Source organism: Cetorhinus maximus, chromosome 2 (genome assembly GCF_964194155.1).
Source record: "Cetorhinus maximus chromosome 2, sCetMax3.hap1.1, whole genome shotgun sequence".
Classification (NCBI taxonomy): domain Eukaryota; kingdom Metazoa; phylum Chordata; class Chondrichthyes; order Lamniformes; family Cetorhinidae; genus Cetorhinus; species Cetorhinus maximus.
The window spans coordinates 195,095,960-195,117,168 of NC_135880.1; the positions used below are offsets into that span (position 1 = coordinate 195,095,960).

Genomic DNA, 21,209 nt, shown 5'->3' on the forward strand with positions numbered 1-21,209 from the left:
CCAAACTCACTCTGAAGAAAATTTCTTCACACAAATAATAATATTTTGATCCACCAAACATCTCAGGGCTCTATTAGTTATGTTCCAATTATGTTCAAACCCACATTGGCCTTTACACTAATTTCTGAGCATTTTACATTCATGTGTATACTAATGAGATAGACATAAAATGTTGAAGTAACATATCGAATGAATGAATGCAGGATTGGCCATAATTTGGGATGCAGCTCCAAAGTTATACCATTGCAAAAACTTTTGATTCTGATGTTAGATCAGAGAATTAAGGAGAGTGGTGTGCGAGAGCAGTGCAATAGCACTGGAACTTGGGCCGAACACAGCAAGCTCTCCAGTATGGAGAGTGCAGCAATAGAGTCATAGAGTTATACAGCACAGAAACAGGCCCTTCGGCCCTTCATGTCTGTGCCAACCAACAAGCATCTATCTATTCTAATCCAATTTTCCAGCACTTGGCCCGTAGCCCAGTATGCTATGGCGCTTCAAGTGCTCATCTAAATACTTCTTAAATGTTGTGAGGGTTCCTGCCTCTACCACCCCCTCAGGCAGTGTGTTCCAGATTCCAACCACCCTCTAGGTGAAAACAAATTTCTTCAAATCCCCTCTAAACCTCCTGTCCCTTACCTTAAATCTATGCCCCCTGGTTATTGACACCTCTGCTAAGGGGAAAAGTTTCTTCCTATCTACTCTATCTATGCCCCTCATAATTTTGTAAACCTCTATCAGGCCCCCCCTCAGCCTTCTCTGCTCTAAGGAAAACAACCCTAGCCTATCCAGTCTCTCTTCATAGCTGAAACGCTCCAGCCCAGGCAACATCCTAGTGAATCTCCTCTACACCCTCTCCACTGCAATCACATCCCTCCTACAGAGTGGCGACCAGAACTGCACACAGTACTCCAGCTGTGGCCTAACTAGCATTACTCATTCTACTTATTCATTTCAAATAAAAAATGACATACAGCTGAATCTAACAGCAGGGACAAAACAGTTTGCAAAAGAAAGTCTATAGGTACATGCAAACCTTACTTCCTATGACTTTTCTCACAACAGTGTCCAAAAGATTCATCTTCCATTTCAAGGTATAAGCAAATAATCTAGGTGGGTTGACAATCCTAGTTAGGTATTAGAGGTGAAAAATGTTAGGGAATGCTATCGCTTCAAGTACTTTCCCACTTTATAAATGGTCTTCCAGAATTTTCAATTTAAAAAACCTTCCATTTTCCTGCTCCCGTGTAGAAGCTTAAAGGGTGTCCCTTCTTGCTTCACTGCTCCAACTGTGCAAAAGTCTGGAGTAGCTCCACTGAAGGAAGAAGCAGAATAAATAACCTGAGATCTGGTAGATCCAAGGCATCCATTCTGCAGATTAGGAAGTGGAAGTAGGTGGGTTAAAAACAGAAAATGCTGGACATACTCAGCCGGTTAGGCAGCATCTGTGGGGAGAAACAGATTTAAAGTCTCAGGTCAATGATCATTCATTATGGCTGATTGGAATAGAAAGTGCTCCTTCCTGACCATTCAATAACCTGCAGAGACTCACTGCCTGGGCTCACACATAGAAACATAACATTTATGGCATAGAAGTAGGCCATTCAGCCAATCATGTCTGTTCCAGCTGAAAAAAGAGTAATACAGCCTTTGTCACTTTCTGACACTTGGTCAGTGGCCCTGTAGGTCAGGGTGACCAACTGTCCCAGTGATTGACCCTTATTTTGACTGTTTGTGCCGTCTGGGTGTTCAGCACTTGGGTCAAATGTTGTCAGGACACAATTTTCCCCATAATTTGGCCCTTTAAATTTCCCCATAATTTGGCCCTTTAAGTCTCCCCCAAGCGTGGTACCCGCTCTCCTCCTGTCTGCGCGTGCCAACAGCCTCAGCGATCCCACCAACTCCCTCAGCTCTCACCACTGGCAGCATACCCTCCCTGCTCTAACAGCTCCCATCCAGCCCACCATCCCCAGTCGCTCTGAAGAACCGCCATGGCAGAGTCTCCCTTAATTTTCCCTGTGAGAGTTGGTCACCCCGTGTCCAATATCTCAAAATGCCTTTTGTCCCTTATTTTTAGGGCAGCTTGTGGGATGCTGAGCCTGGGAGTCTTAGTTGAGAGATTCGATTGCAATCTGGGAATCTGCTAGCAGAAAGATGAAGGTAAGTTGTCGTTTTAGTGGCTTTAACCACCCACCCACACTCCCTCCTTCAATGGTCACCAGAAACCCATCCCCCGCCCCCCAATGCTCACCACGACAAACCCCATCTCACAGACGAATTGTCCCTTTTTTATTGTTGGTCACCCTACTGCAGATTGTAGCAGGGAATGAGGCTAGGCGAGAAGTTTATGCAGAGAGCCGGCACAAACTGAAGGGGCCGAGTGGCCTCCATTTTTATGAGCATTTGCTTTCCTTTACCAAGATGGCCGCCACAGCCATCGGAATGCTGTCTTCCTATTGGTCAGAGGGATTTAAGATGCTATCGCGAGAGTTGGGGGACAGCTCGCGATAGTTGAGTTAGTGGCGGTTGGTCTGAATTGGGGGGCGCGCGGGCGGCTGTTCTGTTTCCCCCTCAGCCTGATGCCCCTCAGAGCGGAGTGCAGCTGGCCGGACAGAGCCCCGGGTCCCGACTACTCGCGCTGCCGGACGGCCCGGGTGCTGGCCGAGAGGAACCAGGCCGTGGTGCCGGTGGGAGCCTGGGTGGAATGTGCCAGAGACTGGCCCAGAGAGCAGAACCCGGCCTTTGTAAGTACCGGGTGCGGGGGTGGGGGAAACCTGTGCTGGCTGGATGGCCATGGAGAGGGGCCCGGTGGGGTGGAGGAGGGGGAGATACACAGCAACCAGGGCAGGGGAAGGTGACTTTATTCCGGAGGTTTCCATGGAAACTGCTGTCAACAGTGAAATTTAAATTGACTGTTATCCTATCACCAACTGTAAATATTGGCCCAGATTCTCCGGATGGTTGTTCCCCGGAGTTACTCCCCCTCCCCCCCCCCCCGACAGAACCGCTGGAGGGAGGACCCCCCCCCAACCCCCCCTCGGAGGCACTGACTGTGTAGGAATTGCCCAGAAAGTGTCGATTTCCAATGGGCAATGACCCTGAGTCTGGAACCTCCTGAAGAGCCGGAGACGTTAAATGGTCCGGACTTAACAGAATGGTTACCCCCCCCACCCCGGCCAGGAAAAGTTAGGATTAAAACCACTTCTAACTCCTGGGATACTAACCCAGGATAATATTACCCGCCCCGCTCTGCTCACCCCCCCTCTGCCCCGCTCACCCCCTCCGCCCCGCTCACACCGCCCCACTCACACACCCCCCCCCCCCCTCCGCCCCGTTCACACTGCCCCACTCACACACCCCCCCCCGACCCGCTCACCCCTCCTCTGCCCCGCTCACCCCCTCCGCCCCGCTCACCGCCCCACTCACACACCCACCCCCCCCTCCGCCCCGTTCACACTGCCCCACTCACACACCCCCCCCGACCCGCTCACACCCCCTCCGCCCCGCTCACACCCCCTCCGCCCCGCTCACCCCCCCCTCCGACCCGCTCACACCGCCCCACTCACACCCCCCCCGACCCGCTCACACCCCCTCCGACCCGCTCAAAACCCCCCCCCCACCCCGACCCGCTCACACCCCCCCCCCCCCCCCACTTTTGTTCTAGACTGCCCCAGCCAGGGGAAACATCACCCCTGCATCCAGTCAGTCCAGCCCTGTCAGAATTTTATATGTTTCAATGAGATCCCCTCTCATTCTTCTAAACTCCAGTGAATACAGGCCTAGTCTGTCCAATCTCTCCCCCTGCGACAATGCTGCCATCCAAGGAATCGGTCCGGTAAACCTTCGCTGCACTCGCTCTGTGGCAAGTATATCCTTTCTTGGGTAAGGAGACCAAAGTTGCACATTATTCCAGGTGTGGTCTCACCAAGGCCCTGTACAGCTGCAGTAAGACATCCTTGCCCCAGTACTCAAATCCTCTTGCAATTAAGGCCAACATACCAGTTGCCTTCCTGAATCCTTGCTTTCAGTGATTGGTGTACAAGGACACCCAGGTCCCTTTGTACACCATCATTTCCCAATCTATCACCATTTAAATAATACTCTCCCATTCTGTTTTTCCTACCAAAGTGGATAACTTCACACTCATACACGTCATACTGCATCTGCCATGTATTTGCCCACTCACTCAACTTGTCTAAATCGCCTTGAAGCCCCTTTACACCCTCCTCATCACTCACAATACCACCAAGTTTTGTGTCTCAGCAAACTTGGAAATATTACATTTTGTTCCCTCATCCAAATCATTGGTATATATTGTGAATAGTTGGGGCCCAAGCACTGATCCCTACTGTGTCCCACTAGTCACCGCCTGCCATTCTGAAAAAGACCCATTTATTCCCTATTTTCTGTTTCCTGTCTGCTAACCAATTCTCATGCCAGTATATTATCCCCAATTCCAAGTGATTTAATTTTTTAATTTTAATTTTTTTGGTGGGTGGTGCTGCTTGATTAAGGATTGGAGTGCAGACTGATGAGTGCCGCCTCTCTCGTAATAATGCACAGCATGTTTGTGGGGAACCTGATGCTAAGTTATTTCCAACCATCTTGATTCTGGCTCGGGGTTTCATACATAGCAAGCACCTATCTTGTTGAGATCTATTGAAAGTTGTTGAAATGATTTGCTATTCTGCAGCATTGTATTAGTTATGTAGCAAAGATTTCAGTCATTCCATGAAATAGTCTGTGATTGTGCTTTGCTTTCCACTCACGATACATTTGGCCACAAGATTTAGAGAGGAGCTAAGTTCCATTGAGACTACGAACTTAGTTGGAATTCTTCTCTAACTGGGCGAAATTGTGTTCAAACTGATGTGCTTCTATCCGAGCTTCCAGAAGACCATTTTAATTGGCTAAAAAACAACAATGTTATTATATCAGATAATTATCCTTTAACATGAATATATACTAAGTCAGTCAGAAATGTTAGCAAAGGTGGCTAGTTGGCTGTTCTAGCTCATCCTTCCATTGAAGATTCACCACCACCTCCTTGGGGAACTAGGAGTGGGCAATAAATGCCAGCCTTCTCAGCAACGCCTATATCCCAGGAATGCATACAAAGATATTGCAGGAACGGTACCGTAGATGAATGGAAATCTGGCATCTCAGTCCTCCTTGGATTCCCATAGCTTCCCCACTTTGAAAAGCTGAGAGTTTGCGTTTTGCATTGGAAATTTTGTTTTAATGTTGTTTTGCGCTGGGTCTGATGTAGCATTGTGTGACCCGATTGATGTCGTTTTGGAGCAACTTCTCCCACTCCCTGACCCTCCTGGTTGCTGCTGAGCTTTCCTCTTGCTGACCCTCCCTCTCGCCACATTTCCAGCTTGCGGCTTACCTCTGCAACCCTGCAACTTGAAGCTACCCTTGCTGCCTCTCACCTCTCATCTCACGAGCCCTTTCTCACAGCAAGGGAGCGGGAGGGTCAGCGAGCCAGAGGGTCCGGGAGCAGCAGAGGCAGTAAGTAGAAAACAGTCACCATATTTCTTTTATATTTTTTAATTTATCCTTTAAGTTATTTCATTTGTAGGTATAAGAATTTAGCAATGTAAATAATTTCAACTTACAGGGTATAATGTTTTAATGGTTTTTCTGATGAGAAAAGTCTTGCAGAACCTAACTATGCCTTTTACATTGGTTGTAATGGGAAAATCTGGTTCGATTAACGTTGTTTCACTCAAAGTTGCACTTTTCAGCAATGCACTATTAAGCGAGGACTTACTGTATTGTATTTCTTGGTGGCTTTCTTATATTGATGGCCTCTAGTTATGCTCTTCCCCACAAGAGGAAACATTCTCTTTCTATCCGCTCTATCAAAATCGTTCGTTATTTTAAAGACTTCTATCAGGTCACCCTTCAGCTGCCTTTTTTCAAGAGAAAAGAGAACCAGTGTCATGAAAATGTAATAATTTTTATAATATTATTGTGATTTATTGTAAAAGTGGGTTAATAGTGGGGTTTGGATTAGTTTCTCTATGTGTGTGTGTGTGTGCGCGCCCGTGTGTGTAGGGGATTTAATTGAATTGAAGACAGCTAGCCTGGAGCTTTTGAGTTATCAAAAGGGAAGCTAGATTTGAAGTTTTAGAATGTGAGGTGTGAGGAACATTTGAGTTTTTAGATAAACTAGAGTAGTTTGTATTTCAAAGAAATGATGAGATGTTACACCTAGCCATTAGAGGCTAAGCCAAACAGTGTGTTTATTTTTCTCAAAGGTTACTGATAATGAGTACTATGAAAGATTTATATTATGAGAAAAGTAAAGTTGCAAAGACATATTGGAACAATGGAATTTACATTAAAAAGGGAGAAACGTGTATAAAGGAGCTGAGGTAATGTGTAAGGAGAAGGCACTCTAAGATCTAACACAAGTGTGAAAAGCCTCCAGCCTATGTGCGTCAAGTTGCTGTCTACAGGAACCGAAGCTAAGAGAACTCACTTTGAATATCACTGTCCAGGGTATTGTGTGCTTTGCCTGGGTCTTTTTACTTATATTTTGCTTTACTGTTGCCTTAACGGAGGTGTAACTGGGAGCCAGATTAATTAGGGGAGCTAGGAGTTATCATAGTAGTTATTTGTAGACCTATGTACGTATTTAAAATCTTTTCTTTTATTAATAAATGTTTAATTTAGTTTTGTAAAAAACCTCTAATACTGGGTGGGCTTATCACTATGGATTCAATACACACATCTCGAAATAAAATACAAATTGCAAAACAGTTGTGGCAACTATTTCAAGTTTCCCTCGGATTTGAGCAGCTCGGCATTTACCATCAGCTATGCCACAGCAAGTCTGTAAATCTATTCCTAATACGTACAGCCCCACATTTCTGGTATCATCCTTGTAAATCTTCTCTCCAGTATTTATATCCTTTCCATAGTATGGCAACCAGATTGCACGCAGTACAGTGAGGCCTAACCAATATTTGATACAGGTCTAGCATAACTTCCCTACTTTTCAATTCTATCCCTCTAGAAATAAAGCCAAGGGTTTGGTTTGCTTTTTATGGCCTTGCTAACCTGTGGCATAACTTTTAGTGGTCGGTGTATTTGTACTCCAAGATCTCTTTGCTCCTCTACCCCACCTAGATTCATACCTTCCTAATGACTTCTCTTCTTCCTACCAAAATGTACTATCTCGCATTTATCAATGTGGAACTTAATTTTGCCAATTATTTGCCCACTCTACAAGTTTATTAATGTCCTCCTCAATACTGATTATTCTTCACAATTTGGCGTCATCTGCAAATTTAGAAATTGTACTTTTGATTCCAAAGTCCAAATCATTAATGTAAATGGTGAGCAGCAGAGGTCCCAGCGCTGATCCTTGTGGAATACCACTTCCCACCTTCTGCCACTCTGAATAATTTTTTAAAATTCATTCATGGAATGTGGGTGTTGCTGGCTAGGCCAGCATTTATTGCCCATCCCTAATTGCCCTTGAGAAGGTGGTGATGAGCTGCCTTCTTGAACCGTTGCAGTCCATTTGGTGTAGGTACAACCACAGTGCTGTAAGGGAGGGAGTCCCAGGATATTTACCCAGTGACAGTGAATGAACGGTGATACATTTCCAAGACACGATGGTGTGTGGTTTGGAGGGGAACTTCCAGGTGGTGGCGTTCCTATGTGTCCGCTGCCTTTGGCCTTCTAGGTGGTAGTGGTTGTGGGTTTTGAAGGGTCGGTCCAAGGTGCCTTGGTGAGTTGCTACAGTGCATCATGTAGATGGTACACACTGCTGCCATCGTGCGTCAGTGGTGAAGGGAGTAAATGTGGATAGGGTGCCAATCAAGCAGGCTGCTTTGTCATGGTAGGTGTCCAGCTTCTTGAATGTTGTTGGAACTGCATTCATCCAGGCAAGTGGAGAGTATTCTATCACAATTGACTTGTGCCTTGTAGATTTTGGACAGGCTTTGGGAAGTCAGGAAATGAGTTACTCGCTGCAGAATCCCTAGCCTCTGACCTGCTTTTGTAGCCACAGTATTTAGTAGCAACAGTTCAGTTTCTAGTCAGTGGTAACCCCCAGAATGTTGTGGGGGGATTCAGCGATAGCAATGCCATTGAATGTCAAGGGATGATGGTTAGATTCTCTCTTGTTGGAGATGGTCATTGCCTGGCACTTGTGTGACGCAAATATTACTTGCCACTTGTCAGCCCAAGCCTGGATATTGTCCCGGTCTTGCTGCATTTCGACATAGGATGCTTCAATATCTGAGAGGTCGCAAATGCTGCTGAACATTGTGCAATCATCAGCGAACATCCCCATTTTTGACCTTAGGATGGAAGGAAGGTCATTGATGAAGCAGCTGAAGATGGCTGGGTCTAGGACACTATCCTGAGGAGCTTCTGCAGTGATGTCCTGGAATTGAAATGATTGACCTCCAACAGTCACAACCATCTTCCTTTGTGCTAGGTATGACTCCAACCAGTGGAGAGTTTTCCCCCGATTCCCATTTACCTACATGTTCTGCTTCCTGTCTTGAAGCCAGCTAGCAATCATTCTGCCACTTGATCCCTGACTCCACATTCTCTACTCTTAGTCATTAATCTATTATGGACCAGCTCCTTAAGACTTTTGAAAATCCAAATAAATTATATCCACTGCATTATCATTATCTACTCTATTACCTCCTCAAAACATGCAATTAGGTTGGTCAAGCAAGATTTTCCTTCCTGAAATCCATGCTGACTATTCATTATTATATTTTTCATTTCTGGATGTTCTTCTGTTCTCCCCTTTAGTAAGGGTTCCATTATTTTTCCTATCACCGATGTTAAGCTGACTGGTTTATAAATTCCTGGACATGTCCTGTCCCCTTTCTTAAATATAGGAATTACATTAGCTTGATAACTTGAGCTTTATGAATTATTTGCGTTTTGAATGAAGTGTTTTTCTTGCGGACTATTTTGAATCCGCTGGGTCACAGAGGTAACTTTCATGCTAAATTTCAGGTGACTTTCCAGCGAACACTACACATATGCAACACCTTGTCCACAAAGGTTTGGAATGTGAGTTTATTTTTTTTGCGCAGGGAGCACGAGATTGGCCATGGATTGAAAGTAGATTTGATTACCTTCCTTCCATCCTTGTAACTCGCCTGGAAATTGTGCAGTTCAAAGCAGTTCTCAGATGTTTCTCTGATGAGCTGATTGTGGGGTAATTTAATTTGTTAGTTTGTTAGTCAGTTTTCACTGAGCTAATCATAGGCGTTATGTTCTTTTAACCACTACAGTATAGCCACTCTTATTTGTATCTTTCTACTACAGAGTTGGCCTTCTGCATGTTTTTTTCTGAGCTAGGGCCTTAAAGAATATTGACCTTTAACTGTGCAGGTGAAAAGCCTGAACAAAAACACAAAATGCTGGAAAAACTCAGCAGGTCCGTCCGACAGCATCTGTAGAGAGAAAGACAGAGTTAACGTTTCGAGCCCGTATGACGCTTCTTCAGAGCTCTGAAGAAGAGTCACATGGACTCGAAAACGTTAACTCTGTCTTTCTTTCCACAGGTGCTGTCAGATCTGCTGAGTTTTTCCAGCATTTTTTGTGTTTTTGTTTCAGATTTCCAGCATCCAGCAGTATTTTGCCTTTATCCAGGTGATGTGCCTTCCCTGGTTCAACTTTCTTTAACAGTATTGTTACTGATGCGGACGGCTTCTCTTTCCTCTTGATCTTTCGCTCTCTGATACCAGAATTCCTTTGGATTATTGTAGGCACATAGAAAAAAATACCTAACATTCTCACTTTTTCTCCCAATCATAAAATTGAAATGATCTGCTATAGTTTCAATACATAATGATAAAATGGCTTCAGAAGTGTAGCTTTTTATTTTAAAGTTTGTCTCCGTTGGGTGTGATGGTTACAAGTTGGACTATTAACTGTGGAATTTAAAATTTACAGCTTGCAAATTTTTAATGGGACATGATATCCCTCCCCATTGTCATGTAGGTAAAAGTTATATCTTAAATCTCCACTTTAGCTTTCAGACAAATAGAAGGCACATGTCTCTAAGTGCGATTGACCAGGTATCATATGAGTGATGAAGACTTTGAGCTAATACCACATGGCTGACTGTGGTATTTTTACAATAATCCAAGACTTTTTTCCTTCTCCAGCCATCTCAGTTTCTTCACAACTTTCTTGAAAATGCTGAGGTAAGGTACAGCGGAATCAGCTTATCACGCCCGATATTTAAATGTCAAAACTGCATTCCATTATAACTGCGTTTTCATAGCTGCTTATAGTGCTTAGAACAGGGTAAGTTTGTTGCTCAAAATGCAATTAGTGAAGCTCAAGAAGTAAATTTTGTGCCGCATCAAATTTATTGGAGATTGAAGTGATCCTTGCAATCCAGCAGGGAATGTTCTATAGCAATAACTTGCATTTATAGAGCACCTTTAATGTAGTAAAACATCCCATGAAAGTTCAACCGAGACTGTTTCATTCATGCATTCACTGTCGTTCCTAAGAGCTCTGGCTACTGATGGCATCTACCTTCTCTCAGGTGCATATTTACCAAAGAGGACTTTGATTTCATTTAACACAGTCTAAACTTTAAGTAGTCTATGTTTTTAACCTAAGATAAAAGCAAAAAACTGCGGATGCTGGAAATCCAAAACAAAAATAAAAATACCTGGAAAAACTCATCTGCGGAGAGGAACACAGTTAACGTTTCGAGTCCGTATGACTCTTCAACAGAACTAAGGAAAAATAGAAGAGAGGTGAAATATAAGCTGGTTTAAGGGGGGGGTGGAACAAGTGGAGCTGGATAGAGGGCCAGTGATAGGTGGAAATAGCCAAAAGATGTCATAGACAAAAGGACAGAGAGGTGTTGATGGTGATATTATCTAAGAAATGTGCTAATAGGTGACATTAAGGGTAGAAAGCAGGACGAGCAAGGTACAGATAGCCCTAGTGGGGGTGGGGTGGGGGGAAGGGATCGAAATAGGCTAAAAGGCAGAGATAAAACAATGGATGGAAATACATTTAAAAATAATGGAAATAAGTGGGAAAAGAAAAATCTATATAAATTATTGGAAAAAAGGGGGATCGGAAAGGGGGTGGGGATGGAGGAGAGAGTTCATGATCTAAAGTTGTTGAACTCAATATTCAGTCCGGAAGGCTGTAAAGTGCCTAGTCGGAAGATGAGGTGCTGTTCCTTCAGTTTGCGTCGAGCTTCACTGGAACATTGCAGCAAGCCAAGGACGGACATGTGGGCATGAAAGTAGGGTGGAGTGTTGAAATGGCAAGCGACAGGGAGGTCTGGGTCATGCTTGCGGATATACCGAAGGTGTTCCGCAAAGCGGTCACCCAGTCTGCATTTGGTCTCTCCAATGTAGAGGAAACCGCATTGGGAGCAGCGAATGCAGTAGACTAAATTGCGGGAAGTGCAAGTGAAATGCTGCTTCCCTTGAAAGGAGTGTTTGGACCCTTGGACGGTGAGGAGAGGGGATGTAAAGGGACAGGTGTTGCACCTTCTGCGGTTGCATGGGAAGGTTAATTATTTTCTTACTCAAACCAGCTCTCTTTGGCATTTTCTTCTCCATGCTGCTATTATACTCTTTCAGCAACTCAAATAAGGGTGTCTACCTGCATGCCAGAGCTGACGGCAAGCTGTTCAACTTGGCAAGACTGTGTGCCACGACCAAAGGGTGTAAAGTCCTAGCCGCAAGTTGCTGTTTGATGATGCCGCATTGGGAAGTTCAGTACGGAAGTTCACTTGCAGCAGTTTGTAGATCAGCTCTCCTGGGCCTATAAGGAGTTTGGACTGACTATCGGCATCAAGAAGACCACAGTTATGGGCTAGGACCTTCCATCAACATTGACAACCTCATTCTGGAGGTCATTGATAGCTTCACATACCTTGGGTCAACAAACACCAGTAACCTGTCCCTGAAATCAATACCAGGATTGCCGAGGCCACAATTGTGAAGTCAAAAGTTGAGTCAAAAGTCAAAAGTTGTGAACCAACAGCAAACGAGCCAAAAAGACAAAGCTCCATGTGTACAAGGTTTGTGTTCTTTGCTCCCTTGGGCAACTTATGTAAGCCAAGAAAAGAGGGTGAACAGCTTCCATCTCCAGTGCCTTAGGTGAATATTGGGCATCTCCTGGTAGGGCAGAGTGCAAAATATAGAAGTACATCAGCATACAGGGATCCCTGGCATGTTTGCCTGCTTGAGTCAGTGGCAACTCCGTTGGCTGGGTCACGTGTGCCGAATAGATGATGGCCACATTCCCAAGGACATGCTCTATGGTGAGCTTGCTATCGGCACAAGACTAATAGGTTGCCCATGTCTACGATACAAAGATGTCTCAAGTGAGACCTCAAGTTGACTGGGATCGGAGTCGATGCATGATGCTGCTGACCAGAATGCCAGACAGTTAGGAAGGGCCTGGAAAAAGAGAACAGAAGAAACAACCAGACGGCAGAAAAGAGAGCCCAGTGGAGGAGAAAAAAAATCAGTCAACACCGGGCGGAAGGGACTGCCACACCCTGGATGCAATCCATCATCTCCTGAGATAGAGGGATGCCGACTATTAATCACATTCTTATTCAAATCACCCTTTGAGGCACGACCTTAGTTATAAAACACTATTATTTTGCTTATTTTGGCTGTTTGCCAAATCAAACCTAATCCAAATACCTTCTTGTGTAAATCTGCAGCCAGGAAACTATTCAACTGTGGGGCATTGCAGTCAGATCCTGTTTTTGTTTACTGTGTTTCTCGGCAGTCAGTCACTTGTAACAATGAGGAATTGGGTTCTAGATGATTTTCCCTCCTCTCAACTAGCCCAGTTTGAGCCCAATTGTAGCATATGTACTGTTCAGATCAGCTAATATTTCAGATTACAGATCTTACAGATAGAAGCCTGAGATTATGGAGGCAGTTTCACATTAGTGGGTGCACCTTACCAGTGAGCTACAGTAGAATCAAAGTTTTTAAATCATTCATGCCAGTGTTTGCTATGTTTTAGTGATCTAGTTGCAGCATTCCTATGATGAGAAGTGTAGAAGTTAACTGGTTTACCTGTCTTTTGCAGTAATTTATTTATTGTAAGAATAACCTGGGGACCATTTTTAATGCTGTACATTTGAAAGTAAAATTTTGTGCACTTGAAATTTTATTAACTTTGATAAATTGGAACTTGCATTTATACTCAGCTTATATCTTGGAAAAATACACCATGTACTTCCTTCAAAGGACAAAACGCCGACTGTGTAGAAATGTGATCACCTAGATCTCTGAATACATATAATTCTGAAGCTTCTGTGCTGTGTGGAGCTAGGGCAGTAATAGCCTTGGGGAACTGAATGGTTGTCCATGTGAATTCTTCACTTGCTGTGCTGTTCCTATTTGTTGGCTTAAAAGGCTCTGGACTGCTTAATGTACGATGTTTTTTAAAAAAAACTCAGTAATTCTGAAGATATAATTATATTTTACCTTACATGAACAACCTTGACTTGAGTCTTGAGGAACCTTGCTCAAAAGCCTACTCGTGTATGAGGGCTAGCCCTTCACAAGCGCCAGATAGGATTATATACAAGAAAAAAATCCTAACGTTATACTTCAACCTGTTCTTGAATCCCAGCCATCAGACATCTCCCATTTAATTTAATAGCTATACATTTGTATTTGCAGTTCTTTAGCGAAACAGAGCACTGAAATCATTGATTTTGTTCCTGCATTATTTAGAGAAATGACCCTCCCCGTAGAACTTTGGAATATTAGATTCAGTATAAAAAATGCAGTCCCAGTTTATTACCAATTTTCATCAGTTTTAAGAATTTTTCACCAAGATATTATAGCTGTGAGGTGACCACCTTCTGTGTGCCTATTTAAAGAGGTGCATTTTTATGTAAATTCCCACATCACTTGCTCTGCCATCACTTTAATCTCTCATTTTCTTTTAAATATTTAAAGTTTTACAACTATCCATTGAAAGGGCTTGACTTTATATTTGTAATACAGTTGCGAAAATGACTTCTTAACTGTTTTGAATCATGCAATGTTCTGTTTAAGGCGGTTTCTTTATCCTTAGATTTCAGCTCTCGAAGTGGATGAGCAACTAAAAGAAATCCATAGAGCAAAACTGGAGAATTTGAAGCGTTTTCAAGATGAGGTGAAGCACCGTGTGAGCAAGTATGCCCGAATGCGCAAAAAGCAGCAACAGCAGCGATCTTATGAAGCAGTAAGAAACTGTAAAAAAAAACTTATTATACAGATCCACAATCTTCCTCTCAATATCCACATATTGCTAGGAATATAAGAATATGCTTTTTAGTACTCTGTCTTTTAATATTTACTGAATTGAACACAATAGCTGCCTAAATTTGACACAATTTCCAAGTTAGATTTTTGTAATTTTTAAGCTTGTATTATTTCTCTCGTTAGTCATTGAAGATATAATTTGAACATAGCCATTATCTTGCATGTCTTTTCCTGCAGCTCTTAACAGGAAGTATTAATCCTGCTTAATTCAATAATGACTTCATATTGCTCACAACTTTTATGAGGCTGTTCCTGTACAGCATTAACAACTTTGCCAAATCCCTCCAGTGATAGAGGGATAAAGTCTGGCACGGAGCAGACTGCTGCTAAATTGTTTGAAATAAAAACAAAAAATGCAGGAGATACTCAGCGGGTCAGGCAGCATCTGTGGAGAGAGAAACAGAGTCCTTTCATCAGAACTCTCAGACCTGAAACATTAGCTCTGTTTCTCTCTCCACAGATGCTGCCTGACCTGAATGTTTACAGCATTTTCTGTTTTTATTTCAGATTTCCAGTATCTGCAGTTATTTTTCTTTTGGTAGTCTATTGACTTGGTTTAATGGTAAAAATATTGGCTTTATTTTGTCATCACACTGTTTACAATTGCAGTGCATGTAGACATGGTCTGTTCTTTTGGATTCAAAGAAGTAATCGTTGTAAAGGCTGATCTGCAATGTTATATTTTCAGCATGCTTTGTAAATGTGGTTAAGTATTGTATGAATATCTAGAGACAATATTGGTGTTCCGTTAACCTTTACTGTCTATCTTAAATTCTTTTGTAGGTCTAATTGTACCTTTAGTACCTTTTACTTGACAATTTAACAGGTAGAAACACAGAATGTTGCAACACAACAACATACCAAGCCTGGTGTTTTTATTCCTGTTTTTGAGCAAGTAGTACCCTTTTTGAAAGAATTTGTGGACTCCACACCAACAGAAGTGTGTGCAGAATTCTAGATTCTAAATTCTAGATTCTGACCAGTCTGTGTAAAGATTTTTTTTCCAATGTTTTCTTTAACTAGTTGTGATTATCTCAAATTGGTGCCATCTTATTATCATGTGGATCAAATGTTTTTCCAGTAAATTATTGCAACAACAAAATTTTAATACTGAAATTGCAGTTATATGAGTGAAGCATGAGTTCTGTACTGTCGCCTTTAGTGCCTACAAGCTGAATACGTACATGTGTTCTAAATATCTGCTAGAGAATGAGAGACCATGGTAACACATAGCAACATCACTGTGCTCTAGTGCCATTCATCTTACTTTCGCTACTTACATAAACCCTATATCAATGGACTCAGCAGTGTCCAGTATCCTGGAAGTGGTGCTGAGCTCATTGTATAACTTAAACATAAACCATCCTTTAAGGTTTTTTAAACCACAAATGTAGACAAAAATAATTCAGGAGCAAAATGCTGCAGAGAATTAATTTGACTGAGAACTGCTCCTGGTTACTATGTTCAATAGATCCAATTCTGCTTTTTTACTGATGCAGTTTATTGGCATGTTTCATGTTGCTGAACTACTCGAACATTGCTCTGAGTAAAAAAGTGATGGGTGTATTATATAAATACAGTATCTTAGTATAATCATATTGAGATATCCAGGTCGCACAATGCTTTTCAATAAATGTCCCATTAGTTGGGATTTCCTTAATATGTGGTGTAAGTCAAGATTGCCACAATGCTTCATGTATTGCACGTAAAGTACTGTGCTGTTCTATGAAGATGGGATTGTCAGTTTGATCAAAAGTCGAAGTAGCAAATGTAAGATTGTAAGCTGTTCCATACTCTACTTTTAAGCAGTAAACTGTAGAGGCATAAAAGTCTACTTGTATGTAATACATGTACCACTTTACCTACTTTATTTCTGGTTCTTTTTAGGTTGAAAGGGATGATCGTGTGATAAAGCAATCTTCTGCTTCAGCTGAACATCTCACTCCAAATAAAGACACTTGCATTTTTCGTGGTAGTAATGCAGAGTTTGCTATTTTTAGCCCAAGCTCAAGGTGGGTGCATGCTCACGGGCTAGGCAGTGACAAAGAGGAAGATGAAAATATATTCAGTGATCAAGCTCGGAAGGTGAGCACATCCTAGAGATACTTTCCTTGAGGCTGTTTCAACTTTGAATCAAAGCATTAATATGAGACTAGCACTTTCAGTGACGAGGGACAATTACATATCATGAAATCCTACTATGTTACAGTGGAATTAGAATTTCAAATAAGTGCAATGAATATACAGCCTTCCTTTCCCATCAATAAAATTCCATTATTTTTAGTATAAAATGCAAAAAACATTGAGTTCTGAGTCTTGCGCAATATTTTTGTTCAGTAATCCTGACTGGAAGCCTACTCAATGTAGATGCTCCACAGAAATAGTTGGTCATGTTTCTCCATGTATCTGTGCAATAATATCTAAGTATGACTAATTTATAAAAGATTTGGTCTCTTGGGCAAAGACTAGAGGGTGTTTTGTTCCAACATGAAAGATTTATTGAGAAATTGCAATATAAATAATAAAGATCATAAAGGGCAAGAGCACAATTGTATGATATTAAATAAGTGTTAGGAAATAGAGTTAGTTTAAGCATGTTATTTTTATATTTGTGGGTGTTAGGAATGAGTTTTAGCTTTAAAGTTTAAATTTGATTTGTATTTCTATATCTGTTTTAAGAAAGGTCAAATGGAGTTTTAGTTTCACTTTAAAAGGCTGCTTGTATTTCTAACGAGGAGCTTATGACTGCTATAAAGTAAAGATGAACACGAGTAGAAAAAGTGCTGTTGCCTAGCAACAGTGGGGGCCAGATAGGCAGGCTCCTCCCACAGATATACACACACAGCTAAAGAAACAGCGGTTTTAAGTTCAGTTGAAGCCAGGACCCAGAAAGACTGGACACTGGAAGAGGGAACTGCAGATTTCCCAAAAGAACAAAAAGGTCCTAAGCGAAGAAAACCCCCAAAAATCCAAGGGAGTGGAAGAGGGGAAAGTCCAAAGAAAACCTTGTAATCAAAGGACGGACAGGAACCTGGGAAAAGGTCCAGTTAAGTGAAGTTAAGAATGAAGGGCAGAGAGAAAGGCTCCAAGCTTCAGATTTAAATTGAGAACAGCTTGCAAGAAGGTTCAAAGTGACAACTGAAGCTCTTTGTTGTAGTCTGTAGTTCTTTGCTATGGGCATATGAAGCAGTGGTGTACTGTTAAGGCTGAGTTGGTGAGAGAGAGTGCATGGAAGACAGCTTTAGTGCATGTGGTGACCCAGGGAAGAGGAACATCAGAAGGACAGTTCGAAACCTCAGAGGTGATCCTTTGTGGAAGGTTTCTGAGAAAAGACGTCAGTTTGGGAGAAGATTCCAAGGTGAGGTCTTGCAGAGTGGAAATTGGAAACCCTCGTGTAAAGGATGGAATTTGGTGAGACTGGTTGGCTCACGGTGAGACAAGAATCTGGAGGGAGTTGAGAGATCTGTAGCATCCGTTTGATGTGGCACATGTCACTTGGTTTCAGGGTGTTGTGTGTCTGACCACAGGGTGCCATAGGTTTACATGGTATTTTACTGTGTACATTAAGTATAAGATAGCTTTTGTGACTTGTGTTATCCTTACAAATCTGTATATATCTGTAACGGTTTAGTTGTAGGTGAAGGAGCATTGTAATATGGTTCACCTTTTCTTGTTGAATAAATGTTTTATTCTTTTGTTAAAAGTTCATCAGTTGATTCCTGTGCCTCTGTCCAGTAGCTCCTCTCCACGTATTTAAACAAACAAATATAAGTTAGGATCTATCACGCTGGGATCAGGCTTGTCCAGGGTAACCTCAGCGGGGATTATAACATAAGTTGTTGAGATATAACCTGGTAAAGTTTAAGATTGACAAAGTGCCATGGCAATTGCCCTTGAAGGGTCTTGTAGTAGCACTTGAATCATCTACTCTTGCTTGAAGAACGTTCTAACATACAAGTCAAATCACCCATTTCTTCCTCCTTGAGCAACCACCACCTCCCCGCCACTCCCCCCAAACCTTTTGGACTTGTAGATCAATCATTTGTTCTGTGTCATTCAAAAATAAGGCAGAAGTAGACAACTAACTGTTTCTCATGTTAGAAGCCAAGACAAGGTCTCTTGTTACTTGCGCATATCAAGGAAGTTCTATTGTAACAAGATTTAAGTAATCAAATTGACTTATAACTGAAAATACATTTGAGGAAATGAGTCTGTCCTAGAAAATCTGTGACCGTTTGATCTATATTGTAATAAATGTCAGTGACAGGCTTATATTACTGTAGTGAAATGGAAGATTCTTGTTTGTTATATTAGAGTGTGCAATAATTTAGATCACACTCCACACACACTGGCAGATTTTTTTTAAACAAATATATATTATCAGTTTTCAAAAGTGTTTATTTTTACTCACCAAATGAAAACACATACAGGTGACTTTCTCCCAGGTATTGTCAGTTCATTTGTGATGAGTAATTGCATAAGATGGGGTTGGTTAATTTTTGTCTCTGTTTTTGGACAAACTATTGCCATGTGCATCTCAGTGGATCCCCTTAATGGATCAACTGACATTGGAAATGCCCTCTGCAGAGATTTGTAGGTGCAAACCTATAGCTTGCTCACCAGTTGCACTTTATCTTATCCTGTTATGTTTAGACTTAAAAATTGATCTGAGTGTTTGTTTGCTTCTAACTAAAGTTAAAGATAATTTTGCATAAACTGGATGCATTCAGAGCATTTGTAAAATAGCATTACATGGAAAGTGAAGATAGCTCTTACAACTGAAATGTTGTTTAATATGTTGATATATTTTCTATTACTTTTTACATTTGTACACACTTCAGTGCAGAAGCCATTCTTTTGAAACTAATACTAACGACCCTGATTTGTTTTAGCTCAGCAAAGTTACAAAACAGGCTCGGCATAGGCTTGCATCGTGTCAAACAGTACCAAAGGCGGACCCGTGCACAGCACTTCCAGGAGGAATCTGGAGGGTATCTCCGACAAGAGATGTGAGTTAATTTGCAATCAGTAATGGAACTGGTCTTAAAGCCTGAGGATCATAAATCTACTGTCTTTGGGCATGCAGATATCTTGGTTTTTGAACTGATTCATGAACTTGATAGCTATGATTCCTTTCCCTATCTTCCAATTTGAGCTTTTATGCTTCCCTGTATAAGAAAAATCCAGAAAGATTTCATTCAATTTTTTTCAATCTCAAACTGCTAATTTAATGATGAATTTGTTAGTTATTTATTGTGGCCTGTGTCCACAAGGAACATTGGACCAACTCCTGTTTGAGCACTCTTGGCCCATGGAGCTCCACCCTGCCCCCACTGCAATGGTCATTCCCACGGCAACACCTGCCACCCCTTGCCAGCGTCAGTTAAAGACCCCTAACTCCACTTACCTTGGTCTGAGGGTGGTGTCCATTTTATCTGAGCTCTGTGCAGTCCTAACAATGGCGGTCTTAAGTGAAATAAGATTAGAGAAATAGACATTCAGTTCCATCAATCTTAGTTGAAACAACCAGATTTCACAGTTGAAAGAACATGTTCTTACAGTAGCGTTTCAACCTCGAGCATTCCTTTTTGTGTTTAGAAAAACTAAACAAGTGGTCAAAATCTTCCCTATATAAGTTATAAATGACTGAAAGCTGTTTTGAAAAATGTGCTCATAGGGAAGCAGTTTGAATACATTTTCTGCATTATTGTGCGTTGGAATATTTATAGTGGACTTTAACTCAGGCTTTAACTTTCAACTTTAACTCAGAATTAGTTCATCTCCATTAGTTCTCGTAATTGAATGCCAGGTAGTTCCATTAAACCAAAGCTTTAGTTGTACCTTAATTAAAGCTACCTTTACATTTCCATGATATAGAAATATCAAATCAGATGCTGGTTGATGTTGGTCTTATATGCTTTAGATCACTAAAATGCTTGAAGCTCCATTATATACACTGCAATTCTGGTTACTTTCTGAGAAAAAAAACACAGTACTTGATCAAATTGGCAATGTATTTCAGGAATATGTTGTTGAATCAAAATATAAGAGAGAGTTTTACAAGACCTGAAAGAGTTGGATAGGAGGCAATGAGATGGGGTGGGTGGTGGGGGTGCTGAAAAATCAGGGGGTATAGTGGGGGCTGGAGTGTCTATTGCCTTCTCAACGCCATGGCATTTTTTCAGGGACCTGCTGCCCAGAGGAATTGATCCACATAAATAACAATTACAGGCTTCTTTCTGCTGTCCAATAGCAGGTGGGCCCTCTGCCACATGGAGAAGTGAGGAAGCCACCAGGTGTGGTTGGGGGGTGGGTGGGGGGGTGGGTTGTTGGGGGTGGGTGGCGGGGGTGCCTCCTGACCGGGCATTCTCGGCCTCCATTACAACACCTGCTACCCCTCACCAGGGCCTTAACTAGCCCTGGTGACCCCTGACGCCACTTACCCTGGTCTGAGGGTGGCATTAATTTTATCTGGGTTGTATGCAGTATTAACTATGGTCACCACTACCATTGATGCTGCAGGGACTGAGAGCCAACAGCTTTTGGAGGCGGGATCTCGTTCCTTAAAGGGACAGGAACCGCAACAGCAGCTCATTATCTGCCTGATGGACATAAGATCCTGTCAGGACGCCCCAGAATGGCCATGGCAGATTTGCCCCTGGCTTAGCGGCCATCATTGGGATCTACCACCATCCCGAAAAGATCTCAATCCTAGCGTGTGAAGATTTCCATCCTTAATCCCTGAAAGTAAAATGATGAAATAACAAGAGAACCCATTACAGTGACATTACAAGAAAACTTTTTGAAGTCAATGTTTTATAAAATTTAGTTAATTTACTTCGGAATCAAAATTTTAAGCCATTTAATTTTTAAATGTAATGTTATTTTAACCTT

At 42.1% G+C, this 21,209-nt stretch overlaps 1 protein-coding gene across 3 annotated transcripts in view; it reads left to right on the forward strand.

The window, feature by feature from the left end:
• Positions 1-2,519: 2,519 nt before the first annotated feature.
• The window catches only part of ccdc15 (coiled-coil domain containing 15), a 40,071-nt gene continuing 21,381 nt past the window's right edge, over positions 2,520-21,209 (forward strand). For 2 of the 3 annotated variants that reach the window (XM_078531383.1, XM_078531391.1), the window contains exons 1-4: positions 2,520-2,744; positions 14,086-14,235; positions 16,203-16,400; positions 19,208-19,324. In XM_078531383.1, coding sequence (XP_078387509.1) covers positions 2,580-2,744; positions 14,086-14,235; positions 16,203-16,400; positions 19,208-19,324 — 630 coding nt within the window. In that variant the 5' untranslated portion in view covers positions 2,520-2,579. Of the gene's footprint in view, positions 2,745-10,085; positions 10,200-14,085; positions 14,236-16,202; positions 16,401-19,207; positions 19,325-21,209 lie in introns of those variants that run through there. The other variant, XM_078531400.1, reaches the window with a different exon arrangement.